The sequence below is a fragment of the Oncorhynchus keta genome, chromosome 18 (assembly GCF_023373465.1).
Source record: "Oncorhynchus keta strain PuntledgeMale-10-30-2019 chromosome 18, Oket_V2, whole genome shotgun sequence".
Lineage (NCBI taxonomy): Eukaryota > Metazoa > Chordata > Actinopteri > Salmoniformes > Salmonidae > Oncorhynchus > Oncorhynchus keta.
In genome coordinates, this window is record NC_068438.1 from 17,579,472 (window position 1) to 17,601,503 (window position 22,032).

Sequence of the window (22,032 nt, forward strand, 5' to 3'; positions counted from 1 at the left end):
AACTGTTGAACCGTATAGCCATAAACACTGGCTTATTGTACACGAACACTTGGCCTCTGTTTGTAGATCTGCAGCCAGATCGAGATAATAACCTCCTGATCTGATCTGTATTCCTGCCAGACCAATACATCTCCTGTTCTGGGATCAGCTGGTTGTGGTTATAGTCTGGATAGAAGCAGATAGTTGACGTACCAATCATATAGCAAGTACTCTATGGCCCTACAAACACAAAAATGTTCATCTGGACCTCGAAGCCAGTTCTACTTCTGATTTTCATCCTTCCCCTCTAATCGAGGATTGAGAACTGGGACAGCAGGTGGGTGTAATTCATTATCAGGTAGAGTAGAAAACCAGCAGTACTCTGGACCTGCTGAATGAGACATGAGGCCCCCTAAATGCAACAAAGTCAGATTTTGGGGGATTTCTAAATAATGCTAATTTAACCATGCTCCAATTTTTTTTTTAATGCAATTTGTACTGCTACGGTACAGTGGTATATATGAAAATAAGAGCTTATTCCAAATTCAACTAATACCCCCACCTCTTTGTCATGGTTTAAAAAATAATCTCATGTGTCTGTACATCCCGGGACACTCCCCTATCTCACCCCCTTTTTAGGTGTCCCAACTTTTCATTCTACATAAAAAGTCTAAGAGTGTAGACCCAATGACAATCGTAGAATGTCATTACACTTTTTGGTGTTGAGTAACAGATGTCTATTTCCATTCATCAAATGGTGCGAAGAACCCTTAAAGTCTTAAAGTCTAAACTCTTCACCCTTAAAGTCTGACATTCAGGGGTTTCTATTTTTTTTGACTGGATGTGTGCACAAACTTCCATGACATTTTTTTTATGGGCCTAATAGTAAAGACGTCATTTAATGGTGTTTTTTACTTATTCACTTTTAAGTTGGCATGACCACAACCAGTCATGATGTTTTCATCTTATTGTCAAACAAATCACTTCAAAAAGTAGGCGACCTGCGCATGTTCGTCCACTCCAAAACAGTTCCAGCATCCAAACAGTGCACAGTGATTTAATAAGTTGAAAACATCATGATTGGTTGTGTTCATGCCAAATTAAAAGGTAATAAATAAAAAATACTGTTAAATGACATGTCTTTTTTTTATGTACGCGCAAGCGCGTGCACACAGGAGGTCCAGTCAAATAAATAGAGACCCCTGAATGTCACGGTATCATTCACACTCTGATATTTGACATTTGCTTTAGATTTGGCTTCGTTCTCACTTTATGAGTTTCTCTTTAGAGGGAGCTAGGTTAAAGTAACAATTCTAGCAATGTCAGACTCTTCTATATTTTTTGGGAGATCTAAAAAACAGACAATCCCTTTTCCCTCCTCAAATAACTAGCATTATACTAAGAAAATGGAATTAAGTAGGCAGGGACCAGTACATTGGCACCAATTAGATTTGGTTATCATACATCTTCTCCGCAAATTGAGTAAATGTGATTCTAAAATGTAACTTGACTTTATTTCCTTATAGTGATGAACTACTAAAAGGTTTTCCAACTAAGGTTTTTCTCCTGGCGAATGATGCACTTCATATCCAAGAATATACTTTATTGAAAAAGGTTTAAAAACTGCAGTAAAAAAGCTATTGAGAGAATACAGTATGTGAGAAGTTAAGTTTGTCAGAATGTTGCACATTTGAAACATCTAAAAGCAAAGACAAGATCAATATCTGAATGTTTAGCGAGGTAGACTGAAAGGCAGAAAGAGAAAGCAAACAACACTACTGTGACATTCAAGTCAGATCAGAGCTGAAATTACATCTGGTAGAAAAATATAAACATTTGCAGAAGTACAGTCAGAAAATACACATTTGTAATAAAATCACATTTGTAATTTTATTTATTTTTATGTGAGCACCACAAACTTGATATTATGCAGAGGTAAATTTAAAAAGTTCCCAAAAATTACTAAAACTTCCCAAAAATCCTGTTGTATCACATCAACCAATGGTCAAGGCTTCCAATAGCTTGGTTTTAAAGATTATTTTGCTACCTCTGGCTAGCTTTTAATCTTTAATCTCTAATACACCCCCAAAACCCACAAATATGTGTACACTATTTACATATATTGATGGCTTTAGATCTTTAGATATATTCACCAATGATTTGTGTTTTGTTTAGCAAATGGCTTTACTGGTCTCGCTAAGTTCAAGTTCTGTATGTCTACACACACGTCATTTGGAGTGTAGCGCTTGTATGGGAGACCAATCATTGACATTATCTCTGTTGTTCCTCTCTGGTTGCTGGTGCATCTTCAGTCACCTGGTCTGTCCATGTTCATGCACTTTGTTCCTTTGGTCTGACATTCCTTCTGGGACCAGCTAGGAACAGAGACAACAGAAAGATCATCATACACTCAAAATCATAGAAATAAAGTTCCTAGAATGGACATTCCCATTCAAGTCAATGTTCTTGGTCATTCTATGTATATGGTCACAATTACAGCTCCTCATAGGATGATATTGCCAATCATTTGAATCCTTCCAAGTAATAATGTTTTACCTGGAATTCTCCTGCTAATTACTGGTCTTGGGTTTCCCACTGTGAAGACACATTTACGACGTCAAATATCCCAGGGTGGAAATGTGACAGTTAGTTTGAATCCTGTTCGTCAGTCTCTGCTTCACACTATCTGCTAAACCCAGATTCTAACATAACCTGTCACATGTCCACCCAGTGACATGCATATACGTGATTTTCAATGAAACATTGCATTATTTCCTCTATATTAACTTATCTATCTTTGACCAGAGGGGTGATGTTTACTGACCTTTCTGCTGGAGGTTTGCGATACCAATGCTGGAGCCACTGTTGCTGGCTGAGTACTGAGGACCTGTGGATGACATCATAATGAGACACTACATCAGTCTTCACATAGAAACATCATGTTTTCACAGAGGGGCAGCTGTAGGAGTCATGAGGGGGGTGACGTACAGTAGAGGGGATTCAGAACAAAAGACTGTCTCACCTCAGCAAACCAAACACACCCTTCTTTGTTTCATGTAGTGCATCAATACACTATATCGCAACTATAGACCAAAACAGGCATAGCATACTGTAGCCTACAATACGTTTATTTTACTAGATGTTACTATGTACCCAGAGTTCTTCAGACCTCATGGACAAGAGTCAATAAAGACATGTGTGTCTGTGAGGTACGTACCTGAGACCACTCTCGTAACTTTGGTGACCTTGGGCTCTCCCTCGATGAGTCGAGTGACCTTGGTGAACTTTGGCTCACCTTCAATGACTCTGGTCACCTAATAATCATAATCATGTATTAGATTTATGTAACGCTTTTCCCGATTGCTAAAAGTGATTTGGTGGATACATGGGTGGGTACATGGGTGGGTACATGACTGGGTACATGACTGGGTACAACAGTTGAAACATGGGTTGTTACATTGGTGTTACCTTGGTGATGGTAGGCTCTCCCTCAATCACCCTTGTCACCTTGGTGATGATAGGCTCTCCCTCAATCACCCTTGTCACCTTGGTGATGGTAGGCTCTCCCTCAATCACCCTTGTCACCTTGGTGATGGTAGGCTCTCCCTCAATCACCCTTGTCACCTTGGTGATGGTAGGTTCCCTTTCGATAACCCTAGTCACTTGGGTCACATCAGGAACTTTAGAAAGAGAGAGAGGACAACAAGTTTATTAACTGGAATAAACAACAACAAAAGCGTCATTGAAGAACATGAAGTTTAAAGGGCACGATCTGAAGGATCGAATGAACTCTAGACTCCACAAACTACAGACATGTAGTGTGTCAGTGGTTCCTCTACTCCTTCTTTAATAGAGATGACAGTTTATAGGTTTTATCAAATTAGACTGAATGGCAATATTTCACAGACTCTAAAAGGATTCATATGACTGGAATATTTTACATAATCAAAGGAATTGTGGATATGTGCTTTGCGGATACTTTCCAGGTAAAGGCTTTCTCCATGACATCAGTTTTCCCCTTAGAATTGCAACTACACTACCAGTCAAAAGTTTTAGAACAGCTACTCATTCAAGGGATTTTCCTTGTTTTTTCTATTTTCTACATTGTAGAAAAATAGTGAAGACATCAAAACTATGAAATAACACTTGAAATCATGTAGTAACCAAAACCAAAAAAGTGTTAAACAAATCAAAATATTTGTTATATTTGAGATTCTTCAAAGTAGCCAGCCTTTGCCTTGATGACAGCTTTGCACACACTTTGCATTCTCTCAACCAGCTTCATGAGGTAGTCACCTGGAATGCATTTCAATTAACAGGTGTGCCTGTCACGCCCTCATCTGTTTCACCTGTCCTTATGATTGTCTCCACCCCTTCCAGGTGTCGCTGATTTTCCCCAGTGTATTTATCCCTGTGTTTCCTGTCTCTCTGTGCCAGTTAGTCTTGTATGTTTCAAGTTAACCAGCGGTTTTTCCCATACTCCTGCTTTTGCTGTTCTCCTTTTTCTAGTCCTCCCGATTTTGACCCTTGCTTGTTCTGGACTCTGTACCCACCTGCCTGACCATTCTGCCTGCCTTGACCACGAGCCTTTCTGTCACTCTGTACCGTCTGGACTCGGATCTGGTTTTGATATTTTGCCAAATTGAGATGGTTTGGGATGAGTCGGACCGCAGAGTGAAGGAAAAGCATATAACAAGTGCTCAGCATATGTGGGAACTCCTTCGAGACTGTTGGAAAAACATTACAGGTGAAGCTGGTTGAGAGAATGCCAAGAGTGTGCAAAGCTGTCATCAAGGCAAAGGGTGGCTATTTGAAGAATCTCAAATATAACACTTTTTGGTTACTACATGACTCCATATGTGTTATTTCATTGTTTTGATTTCTTCACTATTATTCTACAATGTAGAAAAATAGTCAAAATAAAGAATAACCTTTGAATGAGTAGGTGTTCTAAAACTTTGGACCGGTAGTGTATCTCTTTCAGAATCTTGACTAGAGATAATTGTATAGACAGTAACTTGAACTTCTGTGTATATTTCTCTTTGAAGTCAGGAATTAACAACACAAATCAAAGGTCAGGATTAAGCCCAATAAAGAAGGGTTATTTTACCCAGAACAGATAAAAACCTTCCCAGGTGTCTGCTACTATGGCAAGTATTTTCTTGTTGCTGTCTGTACTGTAATTATCTGAACAGCCATAATGGTTTTTCCTCTTGGACGTGGGTCATGAATTTTATTGAAGGCCGATATCCTCCCTATCTGAACTGTGCCAACTATTCTATCAACTTTTGTAGCACAATGTCTTCAAGTCTTTCCAAGACTAAATGTGAAATATAATTTACAATTATATACACTGAGTGTACAAAACATTACATGACATAGACTAACCTGGTGAATCCAGGTGAAATATATCATCCCTTAATGATGTCACTTGTTAAATTCACTTCAATCAGTGTAGATGAAGGGGAGGAGACAAGTTAAAGACGCATTTTTAAGCCTTGAGGCAATTGAGACATGAATTGTGTATGTGTGCCATTCAGATGGTGAATGGGCAAGGCAAAATATGATATGGTATTAGGTGCCAGGCGCACCAGTTTGAGTGTGTCAAGAACTGCAATGCTGCTGGGTTTTTCATGGTCAACAGTTTCCCATGTGTATCAAGAATGGTCCACCACCCAAAGGACCTCCAGCTAACTTGATATAACTTAGGGAAACATAGGAGTCACCATGGGCCAGCATCCCTGTGGAACGCTTTCGACACCTTGTTGAGTTCATGCACTTACGAATTGAGGCTGTTCTGAGTGAAAAAGGGGGTGCAAACTCAATATTAGGAAGGTGTTTCTAATGCTCTGTACACTCAGCATATTACACAAAGCTAAGATTTATGCATGAAGAATGTTGCTTCGATCCTTTAACTGTAACTTACCTGACTCAATGAAGCGTGTGATGACCGTCCTCTCTAGAAGAAACAGAAGACACACAGCAATTACTCACTGGACAACAACAAAGTTACAAATAAATGTAATTTCAAAGCAAAAAAGTACAGCGGACATCTAAGACTTGAACAGATATAGTTTAACTCACTCATGAATGTGAGGGGGATTTCCTTATAGCTGTATCCTGACACGAACTGCGAATGAATGGAAAGAAGGATTAGAGGCTGTAAACCATATTATTGTAGGTCTGTGTACACATCGTTCTGCTCAACTCCAATGCAGAGGGCAACAATGAACCTTCAGATGCACTGCTTGGGTTTTGTGAAGGCAGGAGAAATGTCTGCCACTTTTATGTGGTGGGTACTGTATTTGCTCAAGGCTTTACATGACGTCTTGTCATCTTAAGGTAATTTTGTAACAAACACTTAGAGGTTAATCTCATCTTGTTAGCTCAGGATTCTCTGGCATTGTAGTCATTTTCCTAATCATAATAACCTGTCTGGCCTTGTTCAGTACTGTAAGTAATGCTGTGGCACGATAGTCATGTGGGTGTGGCGTATTGTCCTGGTTCATTATATGGGTGTGGTCTGTTCCTTTATGTGGGTGTGGCCTGGTACTGTACCTTGATCTCCATGTACTTGATGAGTCTTCTCAGCAGCCCAAGCAGGTCAGAGTTTCCAGCAGGCAGCTCTACAGGACATTAGAGTACAGGGTATTAGACATACTGGTAACACTTTATACTAGGGTTCATACAGCACAGGGTGTTAGACATACTGGTAACACTTTATACTAGGGTTCATACAGTACAGTACAGGGTGTTAGACATACTGGTAACACTTTATACTAGTGTTCATACAGTACAGGGTGTTAGACATACTGGTAACACTTTATACTAGTGTTCATACAGTACAGGGTGCTAGACATACTGGTAACACTTTATACTAGTGTTCATACAGTACAGGGTGTTAGACATACTGGTAACACTTTATACTAGGGTTTCAGTACAGTACAGGGTGTTAGACATACTGGTAACACTTTATACTAGTGTTCATACAGTACAGGGTGCTAGACATACTGGTAACACTTTATACTAGTGTTCATACAGTACAGGGTGTTAGACATACTGGTAACACTTTATACTAGGGTTCATACAGTACAGGGTGTTAGACATACTGGTAACACTTTATACTAGGGTTCATACAGTACAGTACAGGGTGTTAGACATACTGGTAACACTTTATACTAGGGTACATACAGTACAGGGTGCTAGACATACTGGTAACACTTTATACTAGTGTTCATACAGTACAGGGTGTTAGACATACTGGTAACACTTTATACTAGGGTTCATACAGTACAGTACAGGGTGTTAGACATACTGGTACTTTATACTAGTGTTCATACAGTACAGGGTGTTAGACATACTGGTAACACTTTATACTAGTGTTCATACAGTACATACAGTACAGGGTGTTAGACATACTGGTAACACTTTATACTAGTGTTCATACAGTACAGGGTGTTAGACATACTGGTAACACTTTATACTAGTGGTTCATACAGTACAGGGTGTTAGACATACTGGTAACACTTTATACTAGGGTTCATACAGTACAGTACAGGGTGTTAGACATAGTGTTCATACAGTGGTTACATACTGGTAACACTTTATACTAGTGGTTACAGGGTGTTAGACATACTGGTAACACTTTATACTAGTGTTCATACAGTACAGGGTGTTAGACATACTGGTAACACTTTATACTAGGGTTCATACAGTACAGTACAGGGTGTTAGACATACTGGTAACACTTTATACTAGGGTACATACAGTACAGGGTGTTAGACATACTGGTAACACTTTATACTAGGGTTCATACAGTACAGTACAGGGTGTTAGACATACTGGTAACACTTTATACTAGGGTTCATACAGTACAGGGTGTTAGACATACTGCTAACACTTTATACTAGTGTTCATACAGTACAGGGTGTTAGACATACTGGTAACACTTTATACTAGGGTTCATACAGTACAGGGTGTTAGACATATTGGTAACACTTTATACTAGGGTTCATACAGTACAGTACAGGGTGTTAGACATACTGGTAACACTTTATACTACAGACATACTGGTAACACTTTATACTAGGGTTCATACAGTACAGGGTGTTAGACATACTGGTAACACTTTATACTAGGGTTCATACAGTACAGTACAGGGTGTTAGACATACTGGTAACACTTTATACTAGTGTTCATACAGTACAGGGTGCTAGACATACTGGGGTGCTAGACATACTGGTAACACTTTATACTAGTGTTCATACAGTACAGTACAGGGTGTTAGACATACTGGTAACACTTTATACTAGGGTTCAGTACAGTACAGGGTGTTAGACATACTGGTAAACTTTATACTAGGGTTTTATACAGGGTGTTAGACATACTGGTAACATACTAGGTTCATACAGTACAGGGTAGACATACTAGACTTTATACTGGTTCAACACAGGGTGTTAGACATACTGGTAACACTTTATACTAGAGTTTATACTAGGGTGTTAGACATACTGGTAACACTTTATACAGTGTTCATACAGTACAGTACAGGGTGTTAGACATACTGGTAACACTTTATACTACTAGCACAGTACAGGGTGTTAGACATACTGGTAACAGTACAGTACAGGGTGTTAGACATACTGGTAACACTTTATACTAGTGTTCATACAGTACAGGGTGTTAGACATACTGGTAACACTTTATACTAGTGTTCATACAGTACAGGGTGTTAGACATACTGGTAACACTTTATACTAGTGTTCATACAGTACAGGGTGTTAGACATACTGGTAACACTTTATACTAGGGTAGTGTTCATACAGTACAGGGTGTTAGACATACTGGTAACACTTTATACTAGTGTTCATACAGTACAGGGTGTTAGACATACTGGTAACACTTTATACTAGGGTTCATACAGTACAGTACAGGGTGTTAGACATACTGGTAACACTTTATACTAGTGTTCATACTGGTACAGTACAGGGTGTTAGACATACTGGTAACACTTTATACTAGGGTTCATACAGTACAGTACAGGGTGTTAGACATACTGCTAACACTTTATACTAGTGTTCATACAGTACAGGGTGTTAGACATACTGCTAACACTTTATACTAGGGTTCATACAGTACAGTACAGGGTGTTAGACATACTGGTAACACTTTATACTAGTGTTCATACAGTACAGGGTGCTAGACATACTGGTAACACTTTATACTAGTGTTCATACAGTACAGGGTGTTAGACATACTGGTAACACTTTATACTAGGGTTCATACAGTACAGGGTGTTAGACATACTGGTAACACTTTATACTAGGGTTCATACAGTACAGTACAGGGTGTTAGACATACTGGTAACACTTTATACTAGTGTTATACAGTACAGGGTGTTAGACATACTGGTAACACTTTATACTAGGGTTCATACAGTACAGGGTGTTAGACATACTGGTAACACTTTATACTAGGGTTCATACAGTACAGTACAGGGTGTTAGACATACTGGTAACACTTTATACTAGTGTTCATACAGTACAGGGTGCTAGACATACTGGTAACACTTTATACTAGTGTTCATACAGTACAGTACAGGGTGTTAGACATACTGGTAACACTTTATACTAGTGTTCATACAGTACAGTACAGGGTGTTAGACATACTGGTAACACTTTATACTAGGGTTCATACAGTACAGGGTGTTAGACATACTGGTAACACTTTATACTAGGGTACATACAGTACAGGGTGTTAGACATACTGGTAACACTTTATACTAGGGTTCATACAGTACAGTACAGGGTGTTAGACATACTGGTAACACTTTATACTAGGGTTCATACAGTACAGGGTGTTAGACATACTGCTAACACTTTATACTAGAGTTCATACAGTACAGTACAGCACAGGGTGTTAGACATACTGGTAACACTTTATACTAGTGTTCATACAGTACAGTACAGGGTGTTAGACATACTGGTAACACTTTATACTAGGGTTCATACAGCACAGTACAGGGTGTTAGACATACTGGTAACACTTTATACTAGGGTTCATACAGTACAGTACAGGGTGTTAGACATACTGGTAACACTTTATACTAGGGTTCATACAGCACAGTACAGGGTGTTAGACATACTGGTAACACTTTATACTAGTGTTCATACAGTACAGGGTGTTAGACATACTGGTAACACTTTATACTAGTGTTCATACAGTACAGGGTGTTAGACATACTGGTAACACTTTATACTAGGGTTCATACAGCACAGGGTGTTAGACATACTGGTAACACTTTATACTAGGGTTCATACAGTACAGTACAGGGTGTTAGACATACTGGTAACACTTTATACTAGTGTTCATACAGTACAGGGTGTTAGACATACTGGTAACACTTTATACTAGTGTTCATACAGTACAGGGTGCTAGACATACTGGTAACACTTTATACTAGTGTTCATACAGTACAGGGTGTTAGACATACTGGTAACACTTTATACTAGGGTTCATACAGTACAGTACAGGGTGTTAGACATACTGCTAACACTTTATACTAGTGTTCATACAGTACAGGGTGTTAGACATACTGCTAACACTTTATACTAGGGTTCATACAGTACAGTACAGGGTGTTAGACATACTGGTAACACTTTATACTAGTGTTCATACAGTACAGGGTGCTAGACATACTGGTAACACTTTATACTAGTGTTCATACAGTACAGGGTGTTAGACATACTGGTAACACTTTATACTAGGGTTCATCAGTACAGGGTGTTAGACATATTGGTAACACTTTATACTAGGGTTCATACAGTACAGTACAGGGTGTTAGACATACTGGTAACACTTTATACTAGTGTTCATACAGTACAGGGTGTTAGACATACTGGTAACACTTTATACTAGGGTTCATACAGTACAGGGTGTTAGACATACTGGTAACACTTTATACTAGGGTTCATACAGTACAGTACAGGGTGTTAGACATACTGGTAACACTTTATACTAGGGTTCATACAGTACAGGGTGTTAGACATACTGGTAACACTTTATACTAGGGTTCATACAGTACAGTACAGGGTGTTAGACATACTGGTAACACTTTATACTAGTGTTCATACAGTACAGTACAGGGTGTTAGACATACTGGTAACACTTTATACTAGGGTTCATACAGTACAGGGTGTTAGACATACTGGTAACACTTTATACTAGGGTTCATACAGTACAGGGTGTTAGACATACTGGTAACACTTTATACTAGGTTCATACAGTACAGGGTGTTAGACATACTGGTAACACTTTATACTAGGGTTCATACAGTACAGGGTGTTAGACATACTGCTAACACTTTATACTAGAGTTCATACAGTACAGTACAGCACAGGGTGTTAGACATACTGGTAACACTTTATACTAGTGTTCATACAGTACAGTACAGGGTGTTAGACATACTGGTAACACTTTATACTAGTGTTCATACAGCACAGTACAGGGTGTTAGACATACTGGTAACACTTTATACTAGGGTTCATACAGTACAGTACAGGGTGTTAGACATACTGGTAACACTTTATACTAGGGTTCATACAGTACAGTACAGGGTGTTAGACATACTGGTAACACTTTATACTAGGGTTCATACAGCACAGTACAGGGTGTTAGACATACTGGTAACACTTTATACTAGTGTTCATACAGTACAGGGTGTTAGACATACTGGTAACACTTTATACTAGTGTTCATACAGTACAGGGTGTTAGACATACTGGTAACACTTTATACTAAAGGTTACTGCCAAAATAAATCATTGGAAACACTTGAGTAAATGAGGGATACAAGGTATTGAAAGCAGGGGCTCCACACAGGTGTGGTTCCTGAGTTAATTAAGCAATTAACATATCATCATGCTTAGGGTCATGAATAAAAATGCAGGGCAGGCCATTCTTTGGCTATCATGGCTATGCGCCCATAGAATGACAATGCCCCCATCCACAAGGCACGAGTGATCACTGAATGATTTGATGAGCATAAAACCACGTTCGGGCTTGTGTTGGCCCTATTAAGACGCTTTATGTTGGCGTGTTCTTTATTTTGGCAGTTACCTCTACATACATACATACATTAGCATACATACAGCACAGGGTGTTAGACGTACTGAACCATTCAGCACTGCTAAATATGTGTATTATATCAATAAATGATTCACTGCACAGTGCGTCTCTCAACACATGACAATATAATCAGGGTATAATCAGTTTCTCCAACAGAGGAGATGGCAGTCAGAGATGTTTGAGTCAGTCTTACCACCAGGGTAGAGGAGGGTTTTGACAAAGTGAATGGCTCCATTAGTGGCCATGATATCGTGTTCAGGGACCTCAATAGTGTTCACTCTGATTGTGTTGTTAGCCTGGAGGAGAGGAGTAGAGAGGATTAAGATCCAAACACTGATGAGCTGATGAGTACAAGCTGGTAATGCACCATATGTTTCTCAATTGGGTTGGCATTGATGACATTATATACAGAACATTTGCAACAGTTGTGGTGTTGTGGTGTGATCATAACATACAGGAACTCAAGTCCTTTTGTTCACCTGACCTAGAATTCCTTACAATCAATTGCCGGCCGCATTATCAACCAAGAGAATTCTCTTCGATTATAATCACAGTCGTGTATATCCCCCCCAAGTAGACACCTCGACGGCCCTGAAAGAACTTCATTTGACTCTATGTAAACCACATATCCTGAGGCTGCATTTATTGTAGCTGGGGATCTTAACAAGGCTAATCTGAAAACAAGGCTCCCTAAATTATATCAGCATATCGAATGTGCGACACGTGACGGCAAAATTCTGGATCATTGTTACTCTAACTTCTGCGATGCATCCAAAGCCCTCTCTCGCACTCCTTTTGGCAATCTGACCATGACTCCATTTTGTTGCTCCCAGCCTGCAGACAGAAACTAAAACAGGAAATGCCTTGCTCAGGTCTGTTCAACGCTGGTCCGACCAATCTGATTCCACGCTTCAAGACTGCTTCGATCACGTGGACTGGGATATGTTCCGGATAGCGTCGGACAACAACATTGATGTACAGTATATGCTGATTCGGTGAGCGAGTTTATTAGCAAGTGCATCAGTGATGTTGTACCCACGTTAAAACCTTCCCCAACCAGAAACCGTGGATTGATGGCAGCATTTGCGCAAAACTGAAAGCGTGAACCACTGCTTTTAATCAGAGCAAGGCGACCGGAAACATGACCGAATACAAACAGTGTAGCTATGCCCTCCGCAAGGCATTCAAACAAGCTAAGCGTCAGTATAGAGACAAAGTAGATTCGCAATTCAACGGCTCAAATACAAGAGGTATGTGGTAGGGTCTACAATCAATCACGGACTACAAAAAGAAAACCAGCCCTGTCGCAGACCCCGATGTCTTGCTCCCAGACAAACTAAATATCTTCTTTGCTCGCTTTGAGGACAATACAGTGCCACCGATACGGACGGCTACCAAATCCCGCGGGCTCTCCTTCACCGCAGCCAACGTGAGTAAAACATTTAAACGTGTTAACCCTCGCCAGGCTGCCGGCCCAGATGGCATCACTAGTCGCGTCATCAGAGCATGTGCAAACCAGCTGGCTGGTGTGTTTACGGTCATATTCAATCAATCCCTATCCCAGCCTGATGTTCCCACATGCTTCAAGAGGGCCACCATTGTTCCTGTTCCCAAGAAAGCTAAGGTAAGCGAGCTAAACAACTATCGCCCTGTAGCACTCACTTGAAGTGCTTTGAGAGACTAGTCAAGGATCATATCACCTCCACCCTACCTGACACCCTAGACCCACTCTAATTTGCTTACCGCACCAATAGGTCCACAGACGCAATCGCAATCACACTGCACACTGCCCTAACCCATCTGGACAAGAGGAATACCTATGTAAGAATGCTGTTCATCGAATACAGCTCAGCATTTAACACCATAGTACCCTCCAAACTCGTCATTAAGCTCGAGACCCTGGGTCTCGACACCTCCCTGTGCGACTGGGTCCTGGATTTCCTGACGGGCCACCCCCAGGTGGTGAGGGTAAGAAACAACATCTCCACCCCGCTGATCCTCAACAATGGGGCCCCACAAGGGTGCATTCTCAGCCCTCTCCTGTACACCCTGTTCACCCATGACTGCGTGGCCATGCACGCCTCCAAATCAATCATCAAGTTTGCAGACGACACTACAGTGGTAGACTTGATTATAGAAGTTGGATTAGCTAACACAACGTGCCATTGGAACACAGGAGTGATGGTTGCTGATAATGGGCCTCTGTACGGCTATATACGTAGATATTCCATAAAAAATCTGCAGTTTCCAGCTACAATAGTCATTTACAACATTAATAATGTCTACACTGTATTTCTGATCAATTTGATGTTATTTTAATATATATAAAATGTGCTTTTCTTTCAAAAACAAGGACAATTCTAAGTGAGCCCAACTTATGAACGGTAGTGTACATTTTTCAGTAACTTGGTGGTAGTTTTAAATTCATTAGTTAATCATTTTTCTGTCATGTAGCAGTGTAGATAACTACTGGAACTACACTACTTTTTTTTGCAAAAAAAATAATAATAAACATGGGTGAAGTTGGCAATGATTTAATTTCCTTTTCGGCATCAGACCTGTCTAATTCTCACTTGAACCATTGTTTTTGTTTTTAATTAATAGGCTAAATTAAACATGCTGTTGACATTTGACCCCAAAGTGATATGTTCTTGCGGATTGTAGTCTATGACATTTCAGATTTACATACTGTATGATCATTTATCACAAAGTCATTTGGATATAGTGAACAACATTTTCATAGTAACTGTAGTTAAGTGAACTATATTTTTTTAAGGGTATCTTTAGTGTAGCTTAACTTTTTCCAGTGTGAAGTAATTAGTAGCAATGGAATGCAACTGTCTGTTGTTAGAAGTAAAATGTAATCTAAACTAAATCATGAATAGTCTGCACTACAAACATCCAGGGACTTCACATGGCTTTATGGTTTATTTCAAGAAAGGATTTGTTTGAATGATCTTAGAATATGACCCTAAGGACATTGCTGTAATCAAACTTAAAAGCTAAGTATAAAATTAACCCAAGCTCAAAACAGTAAATATCAAAGGTCAATGCAAGCCTTTGTGAAATCCTGAATCCTGTCAGCATGCTGAATTATGTTTGGGAATTTGTTTCCGGGGAAGTTAATCCAACAAATACGTTTTGGATTCTTACTCATCAGATAAACGTTAATTCAGACGTCCTCTTTCTCCACGTTTAACTGTCATATATACGTTTTCGAATAAGTATTATTTAGTCATAATTCCTACTTTGAAAGTTGGTTTACATTGTTGATGACAAAGGATTGCGGATGTTAGTAATACTGAGTGGATCTGGAGGAGAGGCTCTTGATTCACTGTAAAAACATTGTACAATCTCTTCAGGGTCTGTCTGATAATAGCTTTTTTCCCCGGCTTTTCATACACACGTACATTGGAAAATGCCATGATTTCTTATATTTACAGTCTTGTTGAATGTTGAGAGATTTGGACTCACATGCAGCACTCGGAGGTTATTGCCCTGCAGAGACTTGAGAAGGTTGGTCACCCCAGTCTCCAGACCTCCACCGATGAAAACTCCGTTACTGAAGTGGTAGAGCAGGATGGTACGCAGGGCATTCATATTACCTGGCCAGGACAGACAGGACTTTAGACGGAAGACTACAGTACCATAGAACGTGTCATACATACAACCACTACGTCTTATGGATGTTCCTTTGACATTACAACCTTTAGGAGAAAGCTAGTAGCTATGGTAGCTATGTTAGCTATGGTTAAGGTCAGCAGTTTTTCCTGACCATCATGATGTGGCCCGACAAGAAAAACCTCTGGCCATGATTTTTTTTAGAGAGACTGACACAGACTAGGAAGGACGGAGAAAATGATGGAGAGAGTGATGGAGAGAGTGACAGAGAGACGGAGAGAGTGACAGAGAGACGGAGAGAGTGACAGAGAGACGGAGAGAGAGACAAACCAACCTCTGAGCAGAGCCAGGTTGCTGTCTCTGACACCAGTGAAGGCCTCATCACTGGGAGCAAACAGAGTGTATTCTCCTTCCTGTTTGAGCAGGTCAGTCAGACCAGCCGTCTCCATCAGTGACAGGAAGATCCTGCAAACAAAACAACATTAAGGAAACAGTTACCTGCCACTCATAACAACCATTGAGGGTAGATACTGTATAACCGGTAACCGGTGCCAGTGTGATAGCTTAGCATATAGCGCTGCCTCCCTAAACTCGTCTCTGACCGGGCTTGACCAGGGTTCTCTACCTCGCCAACACACGTGACCGCCGGCTTGACAATGTACAAACCGATTGACCTATAGAACAGGATCCTCTTCAGTGATGAGATCCTATGTATTAATTAGATAATAAGATAACTTGCAAGAGGTGTACATGATTGAGAAAGAAGTTGGCCCACATGTCTGTATAAACTGTTTTCCTAGTTTGCTCCCAGGTCTGTATGAATTTGATTGAACTCTGTCTGACTAGTGAACTCTCTCTGATTCTCTGGCTGTTTGGTTAGCTAAAGAACATCCTTTCTTGAGTAGGGAGTGAGACAAGGTTGTCCAACACTGTTTAGTTTACAGTATATTCCTGAATTGGCCGCAAAATCAGAACAATCTTTGTCTGTCCCTTGATCAAAATCCTTCCACTAGACTGGTCTCAGATCTGTATGAGCTTGAGCTAACTTCTCTGACTATTTCATTTGCTGAAGCACATACAGATCTGGGACCAGGCTAAATCACACAGAGTCTATATGTGCCCAAGCAGCTTACTTGAATCTTCCGTTGTTTGTGAGGATCTGGAACATGGTGTTCTCAGCTGGCTTCATCAGAGTCCTCATCAGGTGGAGGGCTCCGTTACTGCCCTCCTTGCTGCCGCGCACCAGGCAGGAGTTCTCTATGCACACCGCCTACAGACAGACAGGACAGGTTAAAGAACCACTTTAGTGAAAAGTCTACTTTTTGTTGTTGTTGAAAACTGTTTTTCTGGGTTTTATCCTAATAATGTAACTCTAGTCCTAATATCCTAATTCTAGCAAAATTATTACATATTTGGGCATGTGGGTATGCTAGCATAAACACCTAACTAGTTAGCTAGACAGATAGTTAGCTAGCTAGGCTAATGGTTTCTCCAGTCACCTGACTTCTGTTTTGAGCATCTTTAAAACTGAAATTTGACATCTGCTGAAGTGGCTCTTTATGAGGCATGGAATTGAACAGTCTGCTAGCTACTGAATTAACAGCCTCTTAGTCGGTCCAGTAGATGGATAGCCCAGTGAAATGGATTTGTGTAGTATGGCCATTGTGTTTGACCAGCTGTTCAGAGACAAGAGACACACGCACATCCACATACACACACACTGTCATGTACTCACACAAACGCACACAGACCCCCCCCCCCCCCCACACACACACACACAGACTCACTGTGCGGTAGATGAAGACTCTGAGGAACTTCCCGGCAATGGTCTCCAGGCGCTGTCCATTGTACAGCTGTCCCAGAGTAATCTTCTCCTTCAGGATATGGTTCTCCAGAATCATCCTCAGAAAGCTCTGGTCAATGGACATCACCTCATCTGGAAGACAAGATATATCATATAGATACATTGTAAGAGATCAAAATATGACATTAAATATGTTTGTAAACAATAACTTTTTAGAAACTATCCCCAATTCTGCAAAAATGGAGATACAAGGTTTTCCCAGGACACAGACGATAAAAAAAGTATATAGGCTAATGATGCAGTCTGGTGGTCTAGTCAGTCATTGTAAAATGTCAACCTTATTTTCCAGGAAACCAGATTGATCAGCCACATTGTAACAGTGTCTGTATCCCAATTGTCTCCTTATTTCCTTATTCCCATAGGGCTCTGGTCAAAAGTAGTGCACTATATAGGGAATAGGGTCCCATTTGGGACACAACCAGGGACTGTTCCAGTCTGCATTACCCTGGGGTTGTCATACCGACTATACTGATGTCCTGTGGAAGAAGAGCTGCCTCCTCCAGAGAGGAAACTATGGCTCTATTAACAGAGGAACTTTTAACAGCTGCTGAGCTGTCTGAGATACAGAGCTGTTCCACACTGTACTTTACGTCGAAAATGGACAGATTATGTAGGGTCTAAATCAGAGAACAGTTCAGTGGGGGAATTTACGAGCTCAACGCCGTAACACAGCTTTTCCACCCTGGGGAATTATTTTATTTCCTGGGGCGTGCAGCAAGCTAGTCTATCATACTGGTGATTATTATACTGTGGTTCAGTTTATCACATGTGCGTTACAAATGTTGGATTAAGGTAGGAGATATCTCTCCCCACGCCTTTTGAGGTTCCTATGTTCCTATGCGGTGTGTGTGTGTCTGGTTTGCATGGCAAAAAGCTCCAGCTATAAATCATTCCAGCACTCTTCCCTCGGTGACCCGTATATAGTAAGTCTAGTATATGAAGCTTACTAGTGAGTCAGCATGACAGCAAGACTAATGTCACAGTTTGGAGCTCAGTGTGCATTACCCACCTGTTGAAAGGAGAGAAACAGAAAAAAAGAGAGGAGTGATAAAGTAGTGACAGAGGAGTTAGAGGAAGAGGGAGACAGTGAGAGGAGTTAGAGAGATGAAGAGGGGGACAGAGAGGAGCTAGAGAGATGAAGAGGGGGACAGAGAGAGGAGCTAGAGAGATGAAGAGGGAGACAGAGGGAGGAGCTAGAGAGAGGAAGAGAGGGACAGAGAGAGGAGTTAGAGAGAGGAAGAGGGGGGACAGAGAGAGGAACTAGAGAGAGGAAGAGGGGGACAGAGAGAGGAGATAGCGAGATGAAGAGGGGGACAGAGAGAGGAGATAGCGAGATGAAGAGGGGGATAGAGAGAGGAGTTAGAGAGAGGAAGAGGGGGACGGAGAGAGGAGCTAGAAAGAGCAAAAGGGAAAGGGAGAGACAGAGAGAGATAGGATGTTCAGTTCAGGATGTTCAAGAATGTTTGAGGGAACGAGAGAAGTGTTACAGACAGAATTGAGCCGGGCCATGATGTGTAATCACAGTGACAACAGAATTTAGCGGGGCCAGTGGTGTGTTACTCACCAGTGAAGATAGAATTGAGCCGGGCCAGTAGTGTGTTACTCACCAGTGAAGACAGAATTGAGCGAGGCCAGTAGTGTGTTACTCACCAGTGAAGACAGAATTGAGCGGGGCCAGTAGTGTGTTACTCACCAGTGAAGACAGAATTGAGCGGGGCCAGTAGTGTGTTACTCACCAGTGAAGACAGAATTGAGCGGGGCCAGTAGTGTGTTACTCACCAGTGAAGACAGAATTGAGCGGGGCCAGTAGTGTGTTACTCACCAGTGAAGACAGAATTGAGTGGGGCCAGTAGTGTGTTACTCACCAGTGAAGACAGAATTGAGCGGGGCCAGTAGTGTGTTACTCACCAGTGAAGACAGAATTGAGCGGGGCCAGTAGTGTGTTACTCACCAGTGAAGACAGAATTGAGCGGGGCCAGTAGTGTGTATTCTGCCTTGGCTTCCATGGCTGCAGACAGACCCAGCTCTGACACCATGTCACTGAAGGTGGACTGGGAAGGGGTGAGCAGCTCCATCACCTGCTTGGCTTAGAGGACACAGACAACACCATTAAAAGCTTTTCTTCCACTAAAAGATCAACACTTCTACACTTATTCAGAGTTTAAAGATTTTATCTTAGTCTTGGTGTCATTGTGTCATTGTTTCCATCTATTTTCCTATGTGTATGGTTGACTTGTATACTAGTGTAACATCAAAGAGAGCTCCAAATAAAGGTGTTGTGTATTTCGTGAAATAGTTCATTCCATTTACATTTCAACAAAGAAATGAAAATGCAAATACATGCATATTCTGAGATGTGTGTTACAGCTCTGTAATGAAAGCACTATACAAATGACATGTATTTTTATTAGGTGGGCTGAGAGCTAACCTGAGTCAGGCATGAGGACCTCGTCAATGAGGTGGATGACTCCGTTGGTGGTGACAATGTCTTTCTTCAGCACCATCTTGATGCCGTTCACCGTCAGGCTTTCCCCATCACAGCCAATCTCAATATTGTGGCCCTCCAGGGTCTCAAAGGTCTGGCCGGACATGATGCCCTCTGAACACTGGACAGAGTTCAGCATGTGGAAGTTCAGCAGGGCTGGAGGAAGAGGATAGAGGAGAGGAGAGGAGAGGAGAGGAAAGGAGAGGAGAGGAGAGGAGAAAAGTGTTAATCGGATCCACAGACTCAGAAACTTCTATATATACCGTTATTGATTAACAGCATTTTTTTATTGTACATGACTGGCCCAGCATCCTGAGAAAATTTGAATTCATATACTGTACTAGCAAGGCATACTTTTTTATCCTTAGTAACATAATAAAAGAATCCCCAAAAATCAGTCAGTTTAAGTTAGTGACTTTTTGCATGGACTGCGTGTCAATCCACCACATCCTCCTATGTCGGCCTTCCGCATCTGCGATGGAAGTTAGCCAAGTTACAGTTTGTCAGACCATGAGACATGACGAAAATGGATCTTCTCACAAAAATGTCAACTCAGTGGCCTTGTGGTTAGAGTGTCTGCCCTGAAATTGGAAAATTGTGAGTTCAATCCCTGGCAGGGTCATAACAAAGACTGAAAAACTGGGACCTGAGTGCATCTTCCCTTGTCACTCAGTGTTAAGTAGATAGATTGGGGGTAAAGCCATGTGATGGACTGGGGATGTACATCAAGCTGCCTCACACTACAGAATCAGGAAATAGCCTATCTCCTGATTAGTAGTAGCCTACTACTAACTAATCAGGAGATAGGTTACTACTAATCAGGAGATAGGTTACTACTAATCAGGAGATAGGCTACTACTAATCAGGAGATAGGCTCCTGCCCTGCCCACTTGTGCAAGGCTACTTACAGTGCCCTGCGAAAGTATTCGGCCCCCTTGAATTTTGCGACCTTTTGCCACATTTCAGGCTTCAGAATAGCGAATGAATCACAGGTTGCGTGACAAATGGCACCCTATTATCCATTAGAGGTCCAATGTAGCCATTTTTATCTAAAAATATAATCATTTCTGGGTAAAAATGTAGTACCTTACTGTGATTGTTTTCAATTAAAATGGTCAAAAAGTAACAAAAATAGCTTCTTAGCAAACAGCAATTTCTAAAGCAAGAACTTTGCTTGGATTGTCTGGGAGTGGTTTGAGTGGGGAGGGAAAACTGAAAATGTGCTGTTATTGGCAGAGAGGTTTGGAACTCTCTTTCTTATTGGTCCATTAACTAATTTACCGCATGGTGTTAAGGCCAAAACCTCCGATTTGTTTTGTTTAAATAATCCAGGCCACAATGTGGCAGCAGCTTGTTTGTCTCATGCCTGCTGTAGATAATGTAAGCTAACTAGCAAGCTGTGCTCATGGGTCATCACTCGTTATCACAGCCACAAAGTCATAAACCCCACCTAATTTCTACCCAAAAAATCTTCTTAAAATATTATTTTAAACCTAACCTTAACCCTAACGTTAACCACACTGCTAACCTTATGCCTAACCCTAAACTCAAATTATGACTAAAAAGCACATTTTTGTTTTCATACATTTTTACTCTATAGCCAATAATGACAACTGTGCTAATGTTGTTGTCTTATCCGGTGTCCTGTGTGAATTTAAGTATGCTCTCTCTAATTCTCTCTTTCTCTCGTTCTTTCTTTCTCTCGGAGGAGGACCTGAGCCCTAGGACCATGCCTCAGGACTACCTGGCATGATGACTCCTTGCTGTCCTCAGTCCACCTGGCCGTGCTGATGCTCCAGTTTCAACTGTTCTGCCTGTGGCTATGGAAACCTGACCTGTTCACTGGACGTGCTACCTGTCCCAGACCTGCTGTTTTTAACTCTCTAGAGACATGCAGGAGCGGTAGAGATACTCTTAATGATCGGCTATGAAAAGCCAACTGACATTTACTCCTGAGG

The 22,032-nt window shown here is 41.1% G+C and overlaps 1 protein-coding gene across 3 annotated transcripts in view; it reads right to left on the bottom strand.

Moving 5' to 3' along the window:
* Window positions 1–1,567: 1,567 nt before the first annotated feature.
* Window positions 1,568–22,032, bottom strand: part of LOC118397380 (periostin-like) — a 47,444-nt gene continuing 26,979 nt past the window's right edge. The window contains exons 8-22 of one of the 3 annotated variants that reach the window (XM_052467509.1): window positions 20,018–20,230; window positions 19,541–19,675; window positions 17,513–17,661; window positions 16,859–16,995; window positions 16,060–16,190; window positions 15,579–15,709; window positions 12,298–12,400; window positions 6,538–6,605; window positions 6,064–6,109; window positions 5,906–5,938; window positions 3,526–3,659; window positions 3,197–3,293; window positions 2,804–2,866; window positions 2,536–2,574; window positions 1,568–2,354 (exon numbers count right to left, since the gene is read on the bottom strand). In XM_052467509.1, coding sequence (XP_052323469.1) covers window positions 2,311–2,354; window positions 2,536–2,574; window positions 2,804–2,866; window positions 3,197–3,293; window positions 3,526–3,659; window positions 5,906–5,938; window positions 6,064–6,109; window positions 6,538–6,605; window positions 12,298–12,400; window positions 15,579–15,709; window positions 16,060–16,190; window positions 16,859–16,995; window positions 17,513–17,661; window positions 19,541–19,675; window positions 20,018–20,230 — 1,523 coding nt within the window. In that variant the 3' untranslated portion in view covers window positions 1,568–2,310. Of the gene's footprint in view, window positions 2,355–2,535; window positions 2,575–2,803; window positions 2,867–3,196; window positions 3,294–3,447; window positions 3,660–5,905; window positions 5,939–6,063; window positions 6,110–6,537; window positions 6,606–12,297; window positions 12,401–15,578; window positions 15,710–16,059; window positions 16,191–16,858; window positions 16,996–17,512; window positions 17,662–19,540; window positions 19,676–20,017; window positions 20,231–22,032 lie in introns of all 3 variants that reach the window. The other 2 variants (XM_035792059.2, XM_035792058.2) reach the window with 2 other exon arrangements.